Raw genomic sequence first — 19,309 nt, 5'->3', positions numbered from 1 at the left:
AGTAAAAGAGTGAATACTGCAACCTCATCAAAATAAAAAGCTTCTGCACAGCGAAGGAAACAATTGGCAGAACTAAAAGGCAACTGACAGAATGGGAGAAGATATTTGCAAGCGACATATCAGATAAAGGGGTAGTATCCAAAATCTATAAAGAACTTATCAAACTCAACACCCAAAAAACAAATAATCCAGTGAAGAAAGGGGCAAAAGACATGAATAGACACTTCTCCAAGGAAGACATCCAGCTGGCCAACCGACACATGAAAAAAATGCTCCACATCACTCATCATCAGGGAAATGCAAATCAAAACCACAATGAGATACCACCTTACACCTGTCAGAATGGCTAACATTAACAACTCAGGCAACAACAGATGTTGGCGAGGATGCGGAGAAAGAGGATCTCTTTTGCATTGTTGGTGGGAATGTAAGCTGGTGCAGCCACTCTGGAAAAGAGTATGGAGGTTCCTCAAAAAACTAAAAATAAAACTACCCTACAACCTGGCAATTGCACTACTAGGTATTTATCCAAGGGATACAGGTGTGCTGTTTCGAAGGGACACATGCACCCCCATGTTTATAGCAGCACTATGCACAATAGCCAAAGTATGGAGAGAGCCCAAATGTCCATTGATGGATGAATGGATAAAGAAGATGTGGTATATAAATACAATGGAGGATTACTCGGCAATCAAAAGTATGAAAACTTGCCATTTGCAATGACGTGGATGGAACTGGAGGGTATTATGCTAAGTGAAATTAGGCAGAGAAAGACAAATATCATATGACTTCACTCATATAAGGACTTTAAGAGACAAAACAGATGAACATAAGGGAAGGGAAACAAAAATAATATAAAAACAGGGAGGGGGACAAAACAGAAGAGACCCATAAATATGGAGAACAAACAGAGGGTTACTGGAGGGGTTGTGGGCGGGGGGATGGGCTAAATGAGTAAGGGGCACTAAAGAATCTACTCCTGAAATCATTGTTGCACTATATGCTAACTAATTTAGATGTAAATTAAGAAAAACCAAAAACTAAAATTAAAAAAAGGAAAGAGGAAAAAAAAAAATACAGAAAGGCAGCAAACAGAATCCTGAGTCACCCAAGGTCTGGAGAATCAGTCTCTGTTTTGCAAAAGTAAATGATGTTCTTCATATAAAAATGACTGCTTAAGGGGCGCCTGGGTGGCTCAGGTGGTTAAGCGTCCGACTTCAGCTCAGATCATGATCTCACACTCTGAGTTCGAGCCCTGCGTTGGGCTCTGTGCTGACAGCTCAGAGCCTAGAGCCCACTTCAGATTCTGTGTCTCCCCCTCTCTCTGCCCCTCCCCTGCTCATGCTCTGTCTCTGTCTCAAAAATAAATAAAAACACTAAAAAAAAAATATTTTTTAAAAGAATGACTGCTTAAAACATAATTTTCTTGTTGTTTGTTTCTTTTCTATCTTCTAACTAGAACAATATCGCCTTCATTGGAGCAGAAAAGGGTGAAATCCTAGAGTCATTACGGGTGAAATGTGGATTTAGAATCTGGCATCTTTGGGGTGCCTGGGTGGCTCAAACTGTTAAGTGTCTGACTTTGGCCCAGGTCATGATCTCATGGTTTGTGGGTTTGAGCCCCGCATCAGCCTCTGTGCTGACAGCTCAGAGCCCAAAGCCTGCTTTGGAATCTGTGATTCCCTCTCTCTCTGCCCTTCCCTGCTCACACTTTGTCTCTCTCTGTCTCTCAAAAAATAAATAAATGTTTAAAAAAATTTTTTTTTTAAACCTGGCATCTTTGGTTCCAGATTTTAGTTCTGGTTTCTGTCTTTTGATCTTTAATTTCTCAAAGCAGACAGAGTGAATTGTAGGTTATGAAGGAACAGGTTATGAAGGAACAGGCAGCTGAGGGATACAATACAACTTTACAGTCCACGCTGTTTTGGTGCCGCCTTGCACTTCCCATGGTGGAGCTGGCAAAAAAAACAGGCCAATGAAATGAGCACTTAGTGATGGCTGTTCTAGGAGCATGGGACAGGTCTCCAGAGATTTGTTTGCAGATATCAAGTAAAAGACATTTAACAAAGCCAGGGCAACAAATATTTCATATCATTACTGACTTTGATTGCACTGAATTGTTTAAACTTGGGAAAGGTGAGGTCAGGTTGCCATTTGCCTGCACTGTTAGTGTAAAGAAAAAAATAGAAAAAAGATAAATCAAAAATGACAAAACAAAATGACAACATCAGATAAAATATTTTTGCTACCTAGAGTGTAGACCAAGTTTATTGCCAGAAGTAAGGGAAACTGGAGTTGTTTCCATGAATAAAGAATAAAGTACTTACCAACGTGTATAATATATGAATAATCCTTGATAAGTATTTCTGCTCTAAAGGAATCATCCTGATGATCAACTATTACTGAGTCTAGATTAATATCCTTAAACAGAAAGCAGAAAGAGAAAGATTAAAATGTAAAATTTGCCCCAAATTTCTATAACTACTATACTTTTAAGATGATCAGTGGATGTTCATATGGCTTTATCTATCTATCTATCTATCTATCTATCTATCTATCTATCTATCTATCTATCTATCTTTTGCTCCACACTGTCAGTCCAGAGCTCTAACTCACAAAACTGTGAGATCATGACCTGAGCTGAGATCAAGAGTTGGACACTTAACCAACTGAGCCACCCAGGCACCCCCATAAGGCATTTCTTTATAGAACCCACAAGGTGAATAAATATTACTCCTGTTTTTTCTCTCTCATACAACCTAGTTCTCCTTCAAAGCACATATTGCAATTTTAATTATGTATTTGTTTCTGCTTAATATCTACCTCACCCACTCATCTCTAAGCTCTGAATGTATGAGACTGTCAAGAATATTGCCTGGTACCTAGTAAGTGCTCAGTAAATATTTATTGAATACTCTGGAAAAAATTAGAATCAGACCAGAAATCAAGATATGTATCTTCATTTTAATCTTTTTACTACTGCATGATGCTGTGCAAATTACACAGCCTCTTGACTTCAGCTTTCTAGACAGCTCTAATTTCTACATAGCCTTGGTACAAGTTATTGTGGCACCTATCATGTATACTGTATAATGCACGCATTATTCCACATAGAAATCTTCCCCCTTCCCTTAATCATTCATCCTCTGTGCCTCACTGACATTACCAATGGGAGCAGACCCCAACCTCCTTAGGCCATGCCCTCTTGGTTTTGGACTGTGTGATGAGGAGACAATAAAGAGAAGGAGTGGAAGCGGTTCAGGCAGTGCCTCTGGTCCTCTTGGCTGTATCAAGCAGATTACCATCACTCCTGTTGTCACATCATGCCGCAACAGTCAGAGGAACTCACAGCTCATCTGTGGTTCTGCTACTGCAGAAGTAGCATGCATTCTCAGAAATCCCTAGCTGCCAGAACTTGTCTTTAAATTTACATGGTTCCTCCAGTGTGGGAACCTTGCCAGTTGCTGAAGGATGTGTTTGCAGATGTTGTAAGTTGTCTGTGTACTGATCTGATTTCTCAGATGCAAGCCCCATGAAAGCCAAGTATGTACATATCTAGCCCATCATTAGATCCCTGAATTCTAAAATAGTGCTGCAAATAAAGCAGAAATTCAATACGTACTTAGTAAATCAATTAACCCCTTAATTTTAGTTTCAAGAGGGTGTCTGAATCCCATTAGTGTTTTAAGCATACTAAACCAAGTATCATAGTCTCTACTGTCCTTCAAATTCTAATTTATGCACAAGAAATTAGTTCTTACAATGAAGTTAACTGGGATTCTCACTTTTGTTATCCATGCTTACACACACACACACACACACACACACACACACACACACACACATGCGTGTGTGCGTGGAAAAGTACATAAAATACTTTGTAGTCTAGCTTTTTTAAAGACGCTATAGCATGGCTGTTAAGAGTATATACTCTGGAGCCAGGCTGCCTGGGTTCAAACTGCTAGATCTGCCACTTACTGTGTGACATTGGGTAAATTACTTAATCTTTCTGTTTTCCCCATATATAAAATAGGATAACAAAAGGATCTACTCCATGGAGTTACCGTGAGTAAATAAGTTAATAATATAAAAAGAGTGCTTAGAAAATAGCTGGCATTTATTAAGACTTCACTTTTTTTCTGATTTTAAAGACATTGTTTACCTTCTGCTTAGTATATATTACAATAGTCACTGAAGAGTCTGTCTGGAACCAGTCATAGCTATAAAATATTAAAAGAATGAATAATTATATCAATAATTGTACAGTAACACATACTAAGTCATTAACTATGTGATTTTAAAAATATATGGCTTAAAAATGTGCAATATGACAACATAAGTATATGATTTTAAATATGCAGCTTAAAATCTATAGTGAAAAATATATTTCTCTAGGTAAACTTTGTTCTAAATAATGGGGGTAGGTCTTACAACTAGGGGGTAATTATTCCAACTTGGATTGAAACAAACAATATCCTTGAAAAGATACTTTTTAGAAAGGTTATACATTATATTAAAATCTTTTATATAAGAGCAGTAACACAACATACTTTCTTAAGAAGCATGACAAAATCTACATGCTTATTACCTTCACTCCTCATCACAAATATATTATTATCAAGATTAATAATTCATCAAGGTCTTTTAATGATTCAACAGTAAAAGTTAAGGTAAAACCAAGTCTTCCATTTTGTAATAGATGTTCATTAAACTGATACTGTTTTTGCACTTATTATAAACATAAGGACACCCTGGGGTAAATCCTAGAGGAGATTTCCTTATGCCCGTAAGTTAAAACTGTATATGAAATACTTTAATAAATTTAACAAATATAGCAGGATGCTATTATATTATAGACTGGCAGTGGGGAGAAAGGAAGAGAAAAAAATTACAAAGAATACATATAACCTTGAGGGCATTTGAAATGTTAACATTAACAAAAATATATAGAGATCACGTAATTTACTAAGACAGTTGCCATGCAATACATTTTGAAGGATTTCCATAAAAACCAGTAAAACAAACTAAATATATGAAAAATAATGTAGTTGAATAAATTATGGTATGGTCATATGATGGAAGGCAGACAAAAAAATGGCTTTTGCAGAATATGACATAGGACACAGGAATACTGCTCATAAAATACATTGTAATGCCAGTATTATCAAAATAGAATAATATGGAAATAGGTATTATATGAATCAAGCTGGGTGGAAAAAGACCAAATATTAAGTATACATCCAGAGTTGATAGATTACAACTGATTTTATCACTTTCTTTTCTATTTCTCTAGATTTTCCAAGTTTTCCACCATGAATGTATATTTTATAATCAGAAAAATATTTTCAAATAGTTTTTAAAGTCAAAAACATTTTTGAAATTTTTTAACTTAAAATTTTTTAAACACAAATATTTACACATAAGTGTTTAAAATGGATCAAACTTTAGTTATACTAAAAATTCACACATACAGAAAACAGCCCATTCTCCAACAATGCCTGATAAATGAGCACTACAGTTCTTATGTCAAAAAACCATGATTAATACAGTAAGCATGAACTCAAACTCAGAGCTGTTTATTTTTTTTAATGTGTCTATTTTGGTGTAGAAGTAATTTAGCTTTTAAAAAGTACAACAAGAATCCATACCTTGGAGAACTACAACCTTCTTTGGCAAGTGTATCTGCCACTTGGCTCTTGGGAAGCATGCCTTCACAAAGAAAAACAAAACAGCTACCATTAATCGAGATAGCATTTATTTTTTTTCTTCTTTTTAGTAAAATTCTTATTAAAATAGTATAAAAGGACACAAATCATAGATGTACAAAACCTTACCTTGTAGCCAGCACCACCCGTCCCCCCAAGGGTAACCATTATTCTGACTTTTAGCATCCTTAGTTTTTGCCTGTATTTGACCTTTATAAAAATGGAATCATAAGATATGTTCTCTTTTGGTCTGAGGCTTTTTTTGTTTGGCATTATGTCAAATAAGTATGATTGATAGTAAGCAATAAATCAAACCTTGAGGCTTCTGAACTATTATCCATGCTGTTGAATGCATCAGTAGTTTGTATTTATACTACATTGTACAAATATGAGAGTTTATACATTCTGTTGCTGGACATTTGGGTTGTTTGCAGTCTTGGGCTATTATACATAAATAGCACTGTTATAAATATTCTTGTATATGTACCTGCACATTCTTAAAGAACATATATCCGCATTTTTGCAAGTATACAAGGTGTGTGTAGATCTGGCTTTACTAGCTGCTGCTTAACAATTTCCCAAAGTGGTTGTACCAATTTATATTTAATACCAGAAATGTCTGAGGGTTCCAGTCACTCCACAATCTCACTGAAATCAATCCTGTCAGCATGCAGCAACACAGCATTTTAAAAGCCCACTAAAACTGTGATTTTTAGTTGAGAACTCAGAGATGTGGAAGAACTCTAGAGATTCTGTAAAGCATTCTGTATTTCCCTCCCACAACAGGACTGTGCTGTTGGTATCTGGAAGGATCGGTTTGGAAAAAAAAGAGGCCTGCTGCTAAAAGGCCTGTTGCAAATCACTGCAACAATTACATTTCTATTCCTCAAACTGTGCAGGAAAACAAATTTAATGTTTCGTCTCTGGTGAATCCTGGAGGTCTCACATCAAAAGTCACAGTTGGGGGGCGCCTGGGGGGCTCAGTCGGTTAAGCAGCCGACTTCAGCTCAGGTCATGATCTCGCGGTCCGTGAGTTCGAGCCCCGCGTCGGGCTCTGTGCTGACAGCTCAGAGCCTGGAGCCTGTTTCAGATTCTGTGTCTCCCTCTCTCTCTGCCCCTCCCCTGTTCATGCTCTGTCTCTCTCTGTCTCAAAAATAAATAAACGTTAAAAAAAAAAAATAATAAACACCAACAGTTTAAAAAAAAAAAAAAGTCACAGTTGGGGCGCCTGGGTGGCTCAGTTGGTTAAGCGTCTGACTTCGGCTCAGGTCATGATCTCACTCGTGGTTCGTGAGTTCGAGCCCTGTGTCAGGCTTTGTGCTGACAGCTCAAAGCCTGGAGCCTGTTTCAGATTCTGTGTCTCCTTCTCTCTCTGTCCCTCCCCTGATCATGCTCTCTCTCTCTCTCAAAAATAAAATAAACATTAAAAAAAATTTTTTTTTAAAAAGTCACAGTAATATGGGGCACCTGGGTGGCTCAGTCGGTTGAGCGACCAACTTCGGCTCAGGTCATGATCTCACAGTTTGTAGGTTCGAGCCCCATATCGGGCTCTGTGCTGACAGCTCGGAGCCTGGATCCCGCTTCAGATTCTGTGTCTCCCTCTCTCTCTGCCTTTCCCCTGCTTTCTCTCTCTCTCTCTCAAAAATAAATAAACATTAAAAACTTTAAAAGAAAGTCACAGTAATATAAAATCAGAGAGGGGAGGCATCTTTGAGGCAAACTAGTGTAGAGGTTTCAAGATTCTTTCCAGCCATAGAAGCTTCTGTTTAAATCCAACTTAAGTGCAAGCACAAGATATCAAACAGCCATATTTTGGGGGATGAGGCTGATCATGAGCCCTGAGTCCAGGCCTTACTCACTCAGTTTCCATCTCTTCCTATGCAACTCTACAGAACATAATTAATATTCAGATAAACAAAAGAAGTCTCAAAGATGGGACATAACAAAGCCACAGTTATGAACTAACTAGGAGTGAATCCTAAAGAAGAATGCTCTACCAGAAAACTAAAAGTATAACAACAGGACTATAAAAATGAAAATGTAGGGGCGCCTGGGTGGCTCGGTCAGTTAAGCGTCCGACTTCGGCTCAGGTCATGATCTCACGGTCCGTGAGTTCGAGCCCCGCGTCGGGCTCTGTGCTGACAGCTCAGAGCCTGGAGCCTGTTTCAGATTCTGTGTCTCCCTCTCTCTCTGCCCCTGCCCTGTTCATGCTCTGTCTCTCTCTGTCTCAAAAATAAATAAACGTTAAAAAAAATTAAAAAAAAATGAAAATGTATTTTTATCTCAAATGACAAAAAATAAGAAAAGATAACCTTAATAAATTATTTGAAAAATCACTTAAAAGATATTTCACTATGAGATTAATGTCATTTATCATATGGAGGCCTCTTAGATATATAAATAAAAAACAAATGCATCACGATCTAAGACTTTGCATAAGAAAAAGCTATCAACAGGATTCACAGATTGTTACTCAATTTCGATCTTATTAGGGTCTTATTAGGACCTGATTAGGACCAAGAAATCTGGATTTGAAGTTAGTATTAGCACTGTGATCTTACAAAAACCACCATTTCTGCTTCCTCAAATTCATACTAGTAAAGAAATTTGCCCTGCAATCTCATGAGACAGCAAAGGAGACAATTTCCAAACATTCTAAAAGACTATACAATGTCATACAAATATGTCTTTTTCGAACAGAATAATGTCATAGGCTGTGGAATGTGCTTTGATTTCAACATCTGCCAAGCAAAATAAAACACCTTATATATAATATCATTCTAGAAAAGTTGAAGGAATCTGTGGTGAATGAGGGGTAGAGTAAAATAATTAACTAAAGTTAGGTGGACTGAATGGATATTCTCTTTCCCCAAAGTGCTGCTTGATGACTGTTGTTAATTTGAAGGGATCAGGTCTCTAGTGGAATACCACAGTAATCTATCTCATTCAGGATTTAAAACAGTTATTTGAATAACGACATTGCTGGCAGACAGATCACATCTGCAAATACACAGACTTACCACATAGTCTTGAATGAACCAAAATGAGAAGCAGCTAATAAATATAAATATAAATATCACAATCTTATAGAATACAAGATCATGATAGGTAATTGTGCCAGCCAGACACTTAGGGACATGTGTTAATATTCCATTCTTAAGGCCACCTTGAACCGAGGTATTAGTCAAATGCAGTGCATGCAGAGGAGGGCAACAGGAAAGTAATGGTTCTGGAAGCCATATGTGGTGGGAATGGAAATGCCCAGTGTATCAGTAATTAGTCTTTAAGCAATGGTTTTATGCCTATTATCACAAAAGAGTCAATCATTATATGGAACCCAAGATAGGCCCTTCATTTAATACAGTGCTATACTATCAGACAAAAAGCTTCAGGTGTTACATCAAAAACTGAAATAAGTCAGTCTACAATACAGACGACGGTATTCCTCAAGTTAAAAAAGGAAGGGTAACTAATCTGGCACTCTAGCTTATAGCTGAATTTCTATAACTTTCTTTTGCAAAATGGAGAAAAAAACCTATTTCTAAACATACCTTACTGAGAACAAACTGAGGGTTGATGCGGGGGGTGGGAGGGAGGGGAGGGTTGGTGATGGGTATTGAGGAGGGCACCTTTTGGGATGAGCACTGGGTGTTGTATGGAAACCAATTTGACAATAAATTTCATATACTGAAAAAAATAAAAATGAAAATAAATAAATAAATAAATAAATATAGAGGAAAAAAAAAAAAAACATACCTTAAACAAGTAGTTCAATCAATGTAGCCCCAGGCATTTCCTAAGAGTCAATACTCAACTATCACCACTACACCATATGTATGTATGTATGTATGTATGTATGTATGTATGTATTTATGTATTCATTGATTGATTGATTGATTGGAGGTGGGGAGGGGAGAATGTCAGTCATAATTCTCGGTCATACTGAATGGCTGAAGAAGCCAGAGCTGTTGAGCCTGGAAAGAGTAGTAATAGGCTATTCAGCATCTATATGCAAACACTGGCATTCAGCTCCATGCCTGGGGGATATGACTTGTTCTGTCTTGCTTCTGAGGGTGGAACTCCTCATCACTAACAAATATTCAAGCTGCAGGCAGATGATCGCCACGTTCAGGGATGTTCCAGGAGGGACTACTTACTCTAAGAGTAATGGCTGGAGTAAGGGATCTATAAAGTTCTGCCAAAGCCTCTAAGTTTAGGTAAGTAAAGACATTTTTGTATAAAAAATATCCTCCCCCCCAAAAAAAAAATCCAAATACTACCCCAAATAATTCTGTAAAACAATTCTGTATGTGAATGTAATTCATAAGATCCATTTTTTATCATAAATTTATATGACTTACCATTTAAGACTTTCTTTTCTTCATGATAGTCTGTACAGTGATTTAGAAAAGAAAAGTCAGATAATAATACTATAACATCAAAGAGAGTATCAGTTAATATTTGAAGATAACAGCCCCTTCCTTGAAAAGCTTTCTGTTCAGGTCTGAGGAGAAAAACAAGGCTAATAAATAGATGGTCAATGTTTCAAACAAGGAAGCTTCATTCTGAAAATTGCTGGGCCATTTCTTCTCCAGGTGTTTGTCTCCCACTTCACTGAGCTTTTCTCTACTTCTCTGAATACTTTTTTCTAATATCTTGGTTAATTTCTTTAGAAAGCATATAAAAACCCAGGTTTTGTTTAGGTCATCATATTCCAAAGGAATCAAAATTATTCAGAATTTATTATATTACACATTATAAATAAAATGTTCACGCTAACAACCCAAAGAAAGACACCTTATACCTTTCTTATCTAATCTAATCTAGGTCAATATTTAAAAAGATTATTGCTTACTCCAAATTTAAACGGCAAAATGATGAAAGTATAAGACTTTCACTTGTATGTACAACACAGTAATATTTAACAGTTATTTTCTTTCAGGATGGCAACCAACTCACAAATCTACATTGTATTTTGACCATCAAAGATGCTACACCATATGGTCAAAATAAAACCCTCAGCAAGTTAACAGAGTTAAAAAAAAAAAAAAAAAAAAAAGAAGGAGGAGGAGGAGGAGAAAAGAATGACAAGCCAACAAAATATCCAAGCAGTAAACTGGTAGATATCAATTGTTGAGGTGACCTTGTTTTATAGAAAACAAAAACTAAACCACTTAAATGAGGGCTTGCAAATCTTTTATGTTCTGATTTTCAATCAACCAGGGATACCACAATTAACTCTGCTTCACTCAACTATCATAAAATAATCATGATTAAGGAGGCCAGATGACTATTCTTTTTATTTTCTTTATTTTACCAAAATAATTTCAAAGCTGAAAGGGATCTTAACAACATGCAGCAAATTACCATCTGATCCCCTCATTTAAGACTGAAAGTCAGGGGTCAAGGACTTGAATGAAATCCACAGCATTTTAGCAACAAAGCCAAGATTAGACTTCATAGCCTCTAAGACTCAGCATCATATTTCTTACTATGCCATTGCTAGTGTTAATACTTTCTGGAAAGGCAAAAGACCTAAAAACCACTTGACTTATACCTCAAAATGAGCTCTGCTTATCAAGTGCCAAATAAAAATCTAGTCATTACAGTTTGCAAGGGATCACTGATGTCCTTGCTTGATCACTTACTTTCATCAGTGGGTTTAGTTGTAATTATTTGTTTTATCTTAGAACAACCAACAAACACACAGATAAAAGTAAATTAAATCTATTTTCAGTGTACCACATACTTGGCAGTTTGATGAATGTCATTTATCAAGTAAAACAATTTGTTTTTATCTAAGAGGATCACAGCTTTTGAAAAACTGCCCCACATAATTTGTTTCTAAGGAAAAATATATGTTTATCTTATATGATTTACTTCCCGCCTGACATGAATTGATTGAACCTGTCAGAAGTTTCTGGATCCTACTACATAGGTCATTTTTTCTGAATCTTTTTTTTTTTTTTTTAATACAACAAGTACCAGTAGGAAGAGATTTTTCTACTTAAACGGTCTAAATTACTTTTAAAAACTCTACTTTTGCAACTCTTTCAAAACACTGACACATAGAAATAAAAGACTATTTTTATTATTAAGCATATTTACATCTGAGTCCTTTTAGTCACATGAGACTGACAAGAAATCTGATGTTCTGTCTAGATCATTAATTCCATAGCTAAAAGAATTTGTATTTTCTCATAATGTTGGTTAAACTCCATTACTCTGATAAGAACCTCTGCTTTCTGGAGAGATCAGAGTAATTTTGAAAGCCAGCACTGCAGTTTACGGACTGCACTCTACTCTTCTGCGGTAAAAGGGTAGGTAAGGATTTTCAACTGTGGCCCCAATCTAGTTTACCTCTGTTGGGTGAAGCCACAGGAGGACCCCCACAATAAAGAAAGAAAAAAATCTGTTTTACCAGTATACTCATTTTTTAAATAAATATTTGATCAGGGTGCCTGCATGGCCCAGTCGGTCAAGCATCCAACTCTTGACTTCGGCCTAGGTCATGATCTCACAGCTTTTGGGTCTGAGCCTCACCTCAAGTTCTGTGCTGAGAGCATGGAGCCTACTTGGGATTCTCTCTCTCCCCCTCTATCTCTGCCCTTCCCCTATGCACACGCTCTGTCTCAAAATAAATAAATAAATATTAAAAAAATAAATATTTGTTGGCCATCATCTTAATAAACACAGTGACATAATGTGAAAGCATTTTGATAAAAAGTTAGGAAAATACGAATATATATTGTTTGCTTATGCACCCATAAATTTGGAAGGATTCATAATGAAATTAGAATAACATGGTTACCTTTGTGTATACATGGGAGGGGAAACCAGTAGATGGGAGACCGAGGTATGAATCATGTGATATGCATTACTTACACATACTTGAATGCATTACACATACTTGAATCATGTGAATGCATTACTTATTCAAAAAAATTAAATAAATGGAATTAAAAATAAAATGTTGATACATTCTCTTGAACACACACAATATGATAAATGCTTTAAAAGAGGTATGTAGCATACCTAGAAGCATAGAATGGGATATCTCTAGTTGGAAGGAATTTGAAAGGACTCCATTGAGGAGGTAATATTTTAGCTACATTTTGACAATATCCAGGCATTTGTCACTGAGGCCCTGAAGAAAAGCATCCTAGGAAGACAAATGCTGAGTATATATATTTGAGCATTTAACATGTAGCTACATACCTCATCTTCTTATTTCCAAAGGTCGGTATCACGTAACCACCAGATATGAGCTCAGTCTTATTACCAGAGATCTTATCACCAAGACCAAAATGCAGCATTCTATATTCCCTTAACTACTCAGGCTTGCCAGAAGATGGCTCCCTGGCTCTCTACAATATGTTAAATAATCATTTTTTCTCTAGAAATTCTTCCGTATTTCTAAATGGAACTCCTCATAACATAAATGAGGCTTAAGTCTTATTTTCGTTTCAAGTTACACACTAATTTCTCAAATCTTATAAAATTTAATGATTTCAATATTTCTAAACTATCTTTACCTTTTACTTTCCTTTACTCATCTTTGTAATCATCTTCTGAATTACCTTTAAATTTTATACATCCCTTAAACTTCAAGGCTCAGAATTACCCCTCACCCTAGAAATAGTTTACTGGCAGAATTAAAATAAGTAATTAACAGCTGAAACACATACTCTGAAAAATTCCAGGGTTAAAGAGATTTTAAAGTACTAGAATGTGTACGTACTCCTGGTCAGTTTTCTTCCTACTACTCATTTAACTAGTCACAGAATAAACTGCATTTTTAGAAGTTCGCGGTTTCTCTGTAGGTAGGGTATACTTCATATTTTTTATTCAATCCCCCAATTTATCAGTTATTTTCCATTCTTGTCATATCCTCTTAGGGTTAACCACTCCTTCCTTATTTGGCATCACCTGCACATGAATATACACATGTTCAAAAATCATCTTTCCCTGAAAACAAAACAAATACTAACCTAAACCAAACACTGGTCAGTAGCATCCAAAGAGCATGACACACTTCCTATTCAGGTTTGCACCTGCCCTTGACCAGGGACTTCTCACCCCTGTTTTCAATGACCTCTCCCTTATATCTTTCTGGCAGGAATCACTCAGACAATGGACTGACAGCAGCAAAAGCAAATTAAGGCAGCCTGACTAACACAGCAAATTTACTCATCTGGTAAGGTCCATATCACCACAACACCTTGCTCTTTCTCTCCACTAGTTAAGCCTCGGCTGGCCTTGCTTTCCCCCTATCAGTTGGCACCTGAGCTTATATTTTGCCCACCCACTGAGCCCATTTTACCGAGGAAACTGAAGCTCCTCGATTAGAGAACTTTGACTCTACTTCGAACTTCCAGCCAGCAGCCAGCCCATTCAATAGTTACTTGTCTACATACCAGCTTCACATACGTGTGCTGTGGATACTATCATTTTTAAGAATAGAAAACTAAAGTAGAGGGTCTCACTACTTCAGCACTAGTAACATTTTGGGCTGGACAATTCTTTGTTGTGGGAGTCTATCCTGTGCATGGTAGGCTATTCTGTGGCATCACTGCCCTCTCCTCTACCCACTAGAATGCCAGGAGCACCTAGTTTAGTTGTGCCAACCAAAATGTTTCCAGACAGTGGCCCCTTGAGTAGCAAAATCAACCTCTGTTGAAAATCACTGGCATAAATTTAAAAAAATTATGCAAATGTGGGTAACTTTAATGAGTGATTCTTTGCCTTACCAAAGGAAGCATTCATGAGTCCTATAAATGGCAAGAGTCTCCAAATGAATAACTACAGCCTTGAAATAAGGTACATATACATAAAAACCTCAGTATCTTCACTTTTATTTTTATTCACTTACTGGGATTTTTTCAAGTTTTTATTTAAATTCGAGTGAGTTAACATATAGCATCTTCACTTTTAAAGTAAAGGTGTTAAAACAGCTCTAAACCCTCTTCCACCTTTAAGTATTCTACTGATATGGTTCCAAGTGCTTTACAGTCAGTAACTGCTTGAGAGAGTGGGTATGAAAACAAAAAACAAAATATTAGAAACCACGATAAACTGATGAGAAATTAGGAAGAGACACTTTTGGGGTACCTGGATGGCTCAGTCAGTTAAGTGTCCACCTCTTGATTTCAGCTCAGTTCATGATTTCGCAGTTCGTGAGTTTGAGCCCCCCCTTTGGGCTCTGCACTGACAAGTGGAGGGCTTGCTTGGGACTCTCTCTCTCTCTCTCTCTGCGCCCCTCCCTTGCTCACTCTCTCTCGAGCTAAAAAATAAACGAACTTAAGACAAATTAAAAAGAAAAAACACAGAGAGACATTTCTGACACTGCACTATGCCACTGGAAAATATGATTAGTATTTTTAAAATATGACTTACATTAAAATTTTTTAAAGTACACTTACTTTACTTACATTACTTACTTTACTTACATTAAAATTTTTTAAGTATAAAAATAAAAGTGGAGATACTGAGGTTTTTGTTTAAATGTACCTTATTTAAAGGCCATGGTTATTCAATTGGAGAATCCCTCCATTTATAGAACTCATAGATGCTTCCTTTTGTAAGGCAAAGAATCGACTCATTAAAGTTACCCACTTTAAAAAATTTGGTCTTGAACAGTGCTGCTCAGAAGAAATATAATGCAAGCCATAAGCATAATTTTAAATTTTCTAATGACCACATTAACAAAAAGTAACAGGTTAAATTAATTTTAGTAATGTATTTTTACTAACCACAATAGATCCAGAATATTATCATTTCAATATGTAATCTATGTAAAATTTATGAGATATTTTACATTTTTTACAACGAAGTCTTAAAATGCAGTCTTTTACACTTTTAACACATCTCAGCTTGGACGAGGCACATCCTAGCATTCGACAGCCACATGTGGCATGCAGCTACAATAATGGCAGCTGAGAACTAAAATAGGGTGAGAAGCAAGAACATTTTTCATCTTTGCCAGACAATGTAGTGTTCCACATAAATAAATAATCAAGAACCGAAGCTTAACTTTCCAAGGGAAGTTTCTCCTTTTATTCATTATTGATCTTTTTAAAGCACAATATAAACGGTAATGCTTTTCAAACAAAGGATTACAAAAAACACTGATTCTTTGCTTGATAAAGATCCACCAGTATCATGTTTTATATTCTGGTGCAGTTAGCTTTGCTGTTTTCTTCCTACATACCTGTGCATTTCACCACCGCCACGCTAGAAACCACCAGATAAATTGAAAACTATCCTCCCAGAACTGCCCAGCTGTGGAGACGGCCATAAAATGGCAATTCTGGATTCCCCTGCTTTGGGGTCTGGCAGACCACCTCCTTAAAAGAGTGTGTGAGGGATCTTGTACTGAAAGAAGCCCATGCATTAAAATTCTTCAGTGTAGCCCCTGGGTGCCCATCTCCCCCCCACAAATCCCCATGCCAGTGACAGTCTCTTTCCCCCTACTGTTCTCACTTCATCTTTGTTTTCATTCTCTGCTCCTCCTTCAACTCTTTTCATCCTCTGTTCCCATTTCATCCAGAAGTTCCAACCGGAGAGCGAACACATGCTGCAGTTTGCCAGTCACAGTTTATCCCCTGTTGTCTCACCACGATTACTCACAGAGCCTCCTTGCATGCTCAGAGCTGCCCCAGTTTGGACAATTACACAGTTACCCCGTTCTAATAATTTCTATCAATAAGGCCCAGCAGAGTTCAATGATCAATCCCTGCTCATACACGAAAGGCACAATTGTTACTTATGTTAAAATGGAACTTCACCTTAATTATCAGGAACATTCCTTATTTCTGACACATTAGATCTTTCTCTTTAGTTACTCTGTTCCTTTTACATGCTCTACTCCTGCTGGTTAGCCTGGAGTCCAAACTGTATCTTGAGTCTCTACTGTTAACAAAACAAAACAAATAACAAAAACGATCCACTTACTTGGAATCAACACCTTTCTGATTTGTAAAATTCTTGTCTTTGCTTCCTAATGCTTTTCACGTTGTCTCATCACTCCCAGCTACTGGCCTCACCCTAGCATAAACACTTACACTCCAAAAAGGCTTTAGAGTGAAACCTGGATTCACAGCCCTAACCTCACATGCTCCGGCAATAATAATAATACTTTCTTTTTTACGGAAACAGAACCATCTTTCGAGGTGAAACACTTCAGTCCATGCTGGTTTACGCCTGATAACTGTAGGGACACACAAAGGAACAGAATGTAAGCAGCCTCAGTACCGCAGGGGTGGAGGGGTGAAGGTAGCTAGGACCGCGGCAACCACTTCTACCAGCTCCACTGCCCACCCCCCTGCAGCTTATTAGGCGCTAGTGGTCAGCAAACATGCCTTTGCTTAATCCTCACAATAACGTTAGCATGTTTTCTTCTTAAATCCCATTTTACTGCTGAGGGAAAACTCTCAGATCTGTCAACTGGTACCAAAGAACATAACAGCTTATAAGTGGCAGAGATGTGCTCTGACCGCATGTCAGCTTCATGAAATTTGTGCTTTCTGTAGATCCTATGCTGCCTCAGTAATCAATATTTAAGGACAGTGACAGCTGAGGACAGTGTTAAAAAGGAAACTTTTAATTTATGAATACAAAGTATCTGACTCCATATCTCATTCTGCGTAGGAAATGTGTTCATACCCCCCTGAGCCAGGTGGTGACGAGGAGAAAGAATACTCACCACAGTTTACTTCTTTATGATTAGGATTCAGAAAGCCTGTCTCCTCGACCCTTCCAACCTCCTGATTTTGGTTTTGTGGTTGCTGTTTTATTTTTTAATTTTTCCTTTTCAGTCTTACCTACCTGTATCTAATCCTCCTCGTTACTGAATGATTTTAGGTTGCCAGTTATTTTCTCTCAGCAGTTTTAAGATACTGTTCTATTGTTTTCTGGCTTCTACTGTTCTTCTGGTAAACAAGCTATAGCGGCTTATAAATTACACTAGTAACTTAGCTGTCAATTCACCAAGCACTGGTCTGTTACTAAATCCGTCTCTCTCTGGCTGTTTCTGGATCTTCTCATTGTCTTCAGTGTTCTGCAGTTTTACTACAAAGAGTCCATGTGTGGATTTCTTTTTATTTTGTTTGGGATTTGCCAAACTTGCTGAATTTGAGGATTTATGACATTAGTTCTGGAACATTCTTAGCCATTATCCCTTCAAGATGTTGCCTCTTCCTCATTCTCACTTCTACTTACTTCTGGAAATCTGATTACAAGGGTTGGATCCCCCACACCTCTTGCATATTTTTTTACCCCTTTGTTTCTCTGTGGTACATTCTGTATAATTTACGCTGCTCAATCTTGCCATTCACTGAGCTCTTCTACTATGTCTAAACTCTTTGGCTACTTGTGCTATGTAATTTTTAAACTCACCACCTCTATTTTTCATTTCTAGAAATTCTCTCTTGTTTTTTAATTCAACGCAATTAAATTTTAACAGTCTCTGTTAACAATTTTAACAGTCTCTTGTTTTTTACTCATGTTACTAATAGATTCTTACTGTCCTTAACATTTCAAATATAACTAGTTTTAGTCTGTATATGAATAATGAAGCCCTAAGGGTGAAATTCTGCTCTTGTTTCTTACAGAAACAAGAAACAATGATTTGTTTCCTCATGTGTTGTCTAATTTTTATTGGACACTAATAATTATCTGATGTGTACCTGTGGGAATTTTGAGGGCTTTAGGTCTTAAGTGTGTTTCACGATTAAAAATGTGTATACACCTCTGACAGACAGCCTGGGAAACTACTAATGGGAGGCCATTTTATTTTTTGGTTTGAGGTTTCTGAGACCACATAGGTGGAATATATTTGAATTCCCAACTCTTATGTAGGCAGGGCTGCGGTTACAAATTCTCTGAGGAAATCTCTCTTTCCTCTCCCCTGTCACCTCATAAATAAGGTCAGGGCAGACAAAATAACCTGACATTCCCTTGTGTTGGACAAATTTTCTTCATGCTTTCCCATTTCACTCATTACACAGACCTTCAAGAGTCCAAGCCATAGGAAGGGATCTCGGTTCCAACTCCCTGCTTTTAGAGACCCACAATCTGGTCTTCCACCCACTGTGTGACCGTTAACATTCTGGCATGGCTCTTAATCTAGATGATATCCAGATCATCTAGATAAGTGCTAGAAGGAAACGGAGGCATCAGAGCTAGCTTATCACCCTGGATTGCTGCCTGAACTTACCCTTTTTGTATGGGGAAATATCTGGAGATTTTGAACTAATCCGCTTATTTTAAATGGTGTTTATCATATTTGGTGAAGTATTTTGAGAGTCATCTGTCTTTCATTTCCAGAGAGGAAGAAAGAAACCAGAAAAGTCCTTTTTCTAACTTCACGTCCCTTATGGAATAAGAGCCTCAGGAACCCGCATACTTTCTGATACTACAGAAGAAGACATGACCATTAGTACCAGATTATGTAAATGAGATAAGGAACAGTCAGGATGAGGTAAAAGTAGTCATTCAGAAACTCGAATTCATACTGTGTCTCCCACTGGCAGTGAATTAGTGAATTTAGGAGTCAGTTGAAAGGAGAAAGGAATTGGCTTAAAACGTAAACTGGTTTGGAAGAA

The 19,309-nt window shown here is 37.2% G+C and overlaps 1 protein-coding gene across 4 annotated transcripts in view; it reads right to left on the bottom strand.

Annotated features, from left to right (window-relative positions):
• Positions 1–19,309, bottom strand: part of LOC115514156 (cytochrome b5 reductase 4) — a 93,284-nt gene that overhangs the window by 40,270 nt on the left and 33,705 nt on the right. For all 4 annotated transcript variants that reach the window (XR_003968890.1, XM_030315919.2, XM_030315920.1 and 1 more), the window contains 4 exons: positions 10,067–10,096; positions 5,649–5,709; positions 4,163–4,220; positions 2,328–2,421 (listed from right to left, as the gene is read on the bottom strand). Coding sequence is in view for 3 of the 4 variants with exons in the window: in XM_030315919.2 (XP_030171779.1) it covers positions 2,328–2,421; positions 4,163–4,220; positions 5,649–5,709; positions 10,067–10,096 (243 nt within the window). In the remaining variant the exon portion in view is untranslated. The remainder of the gene's footprint in view (positions 1–2,327; positions 2,422–4,162; positions 4,221–5,648; positions 5,710–10,066; positions 10,097–19,309) is intronic.

Source organism: Lynx canadensis, chromosome B2 (genome assembly GCF_007474595.2).
Source record: "Lynx canadensis isolate LIC74 chromosome B2, mLynCan4.pri.v2, whole genome shotgun sequence".
NCBI lineage: Eukaryota > Metazoa > Chordata > Mammalia > Carnivora > Felidae > Lynx > Lynx canadensis.
The sequence above is the reverse complement of the archived record's forward strand: the minus strand, read 5'-3'. Positions and strand labels throughout refer to the sequence as shown.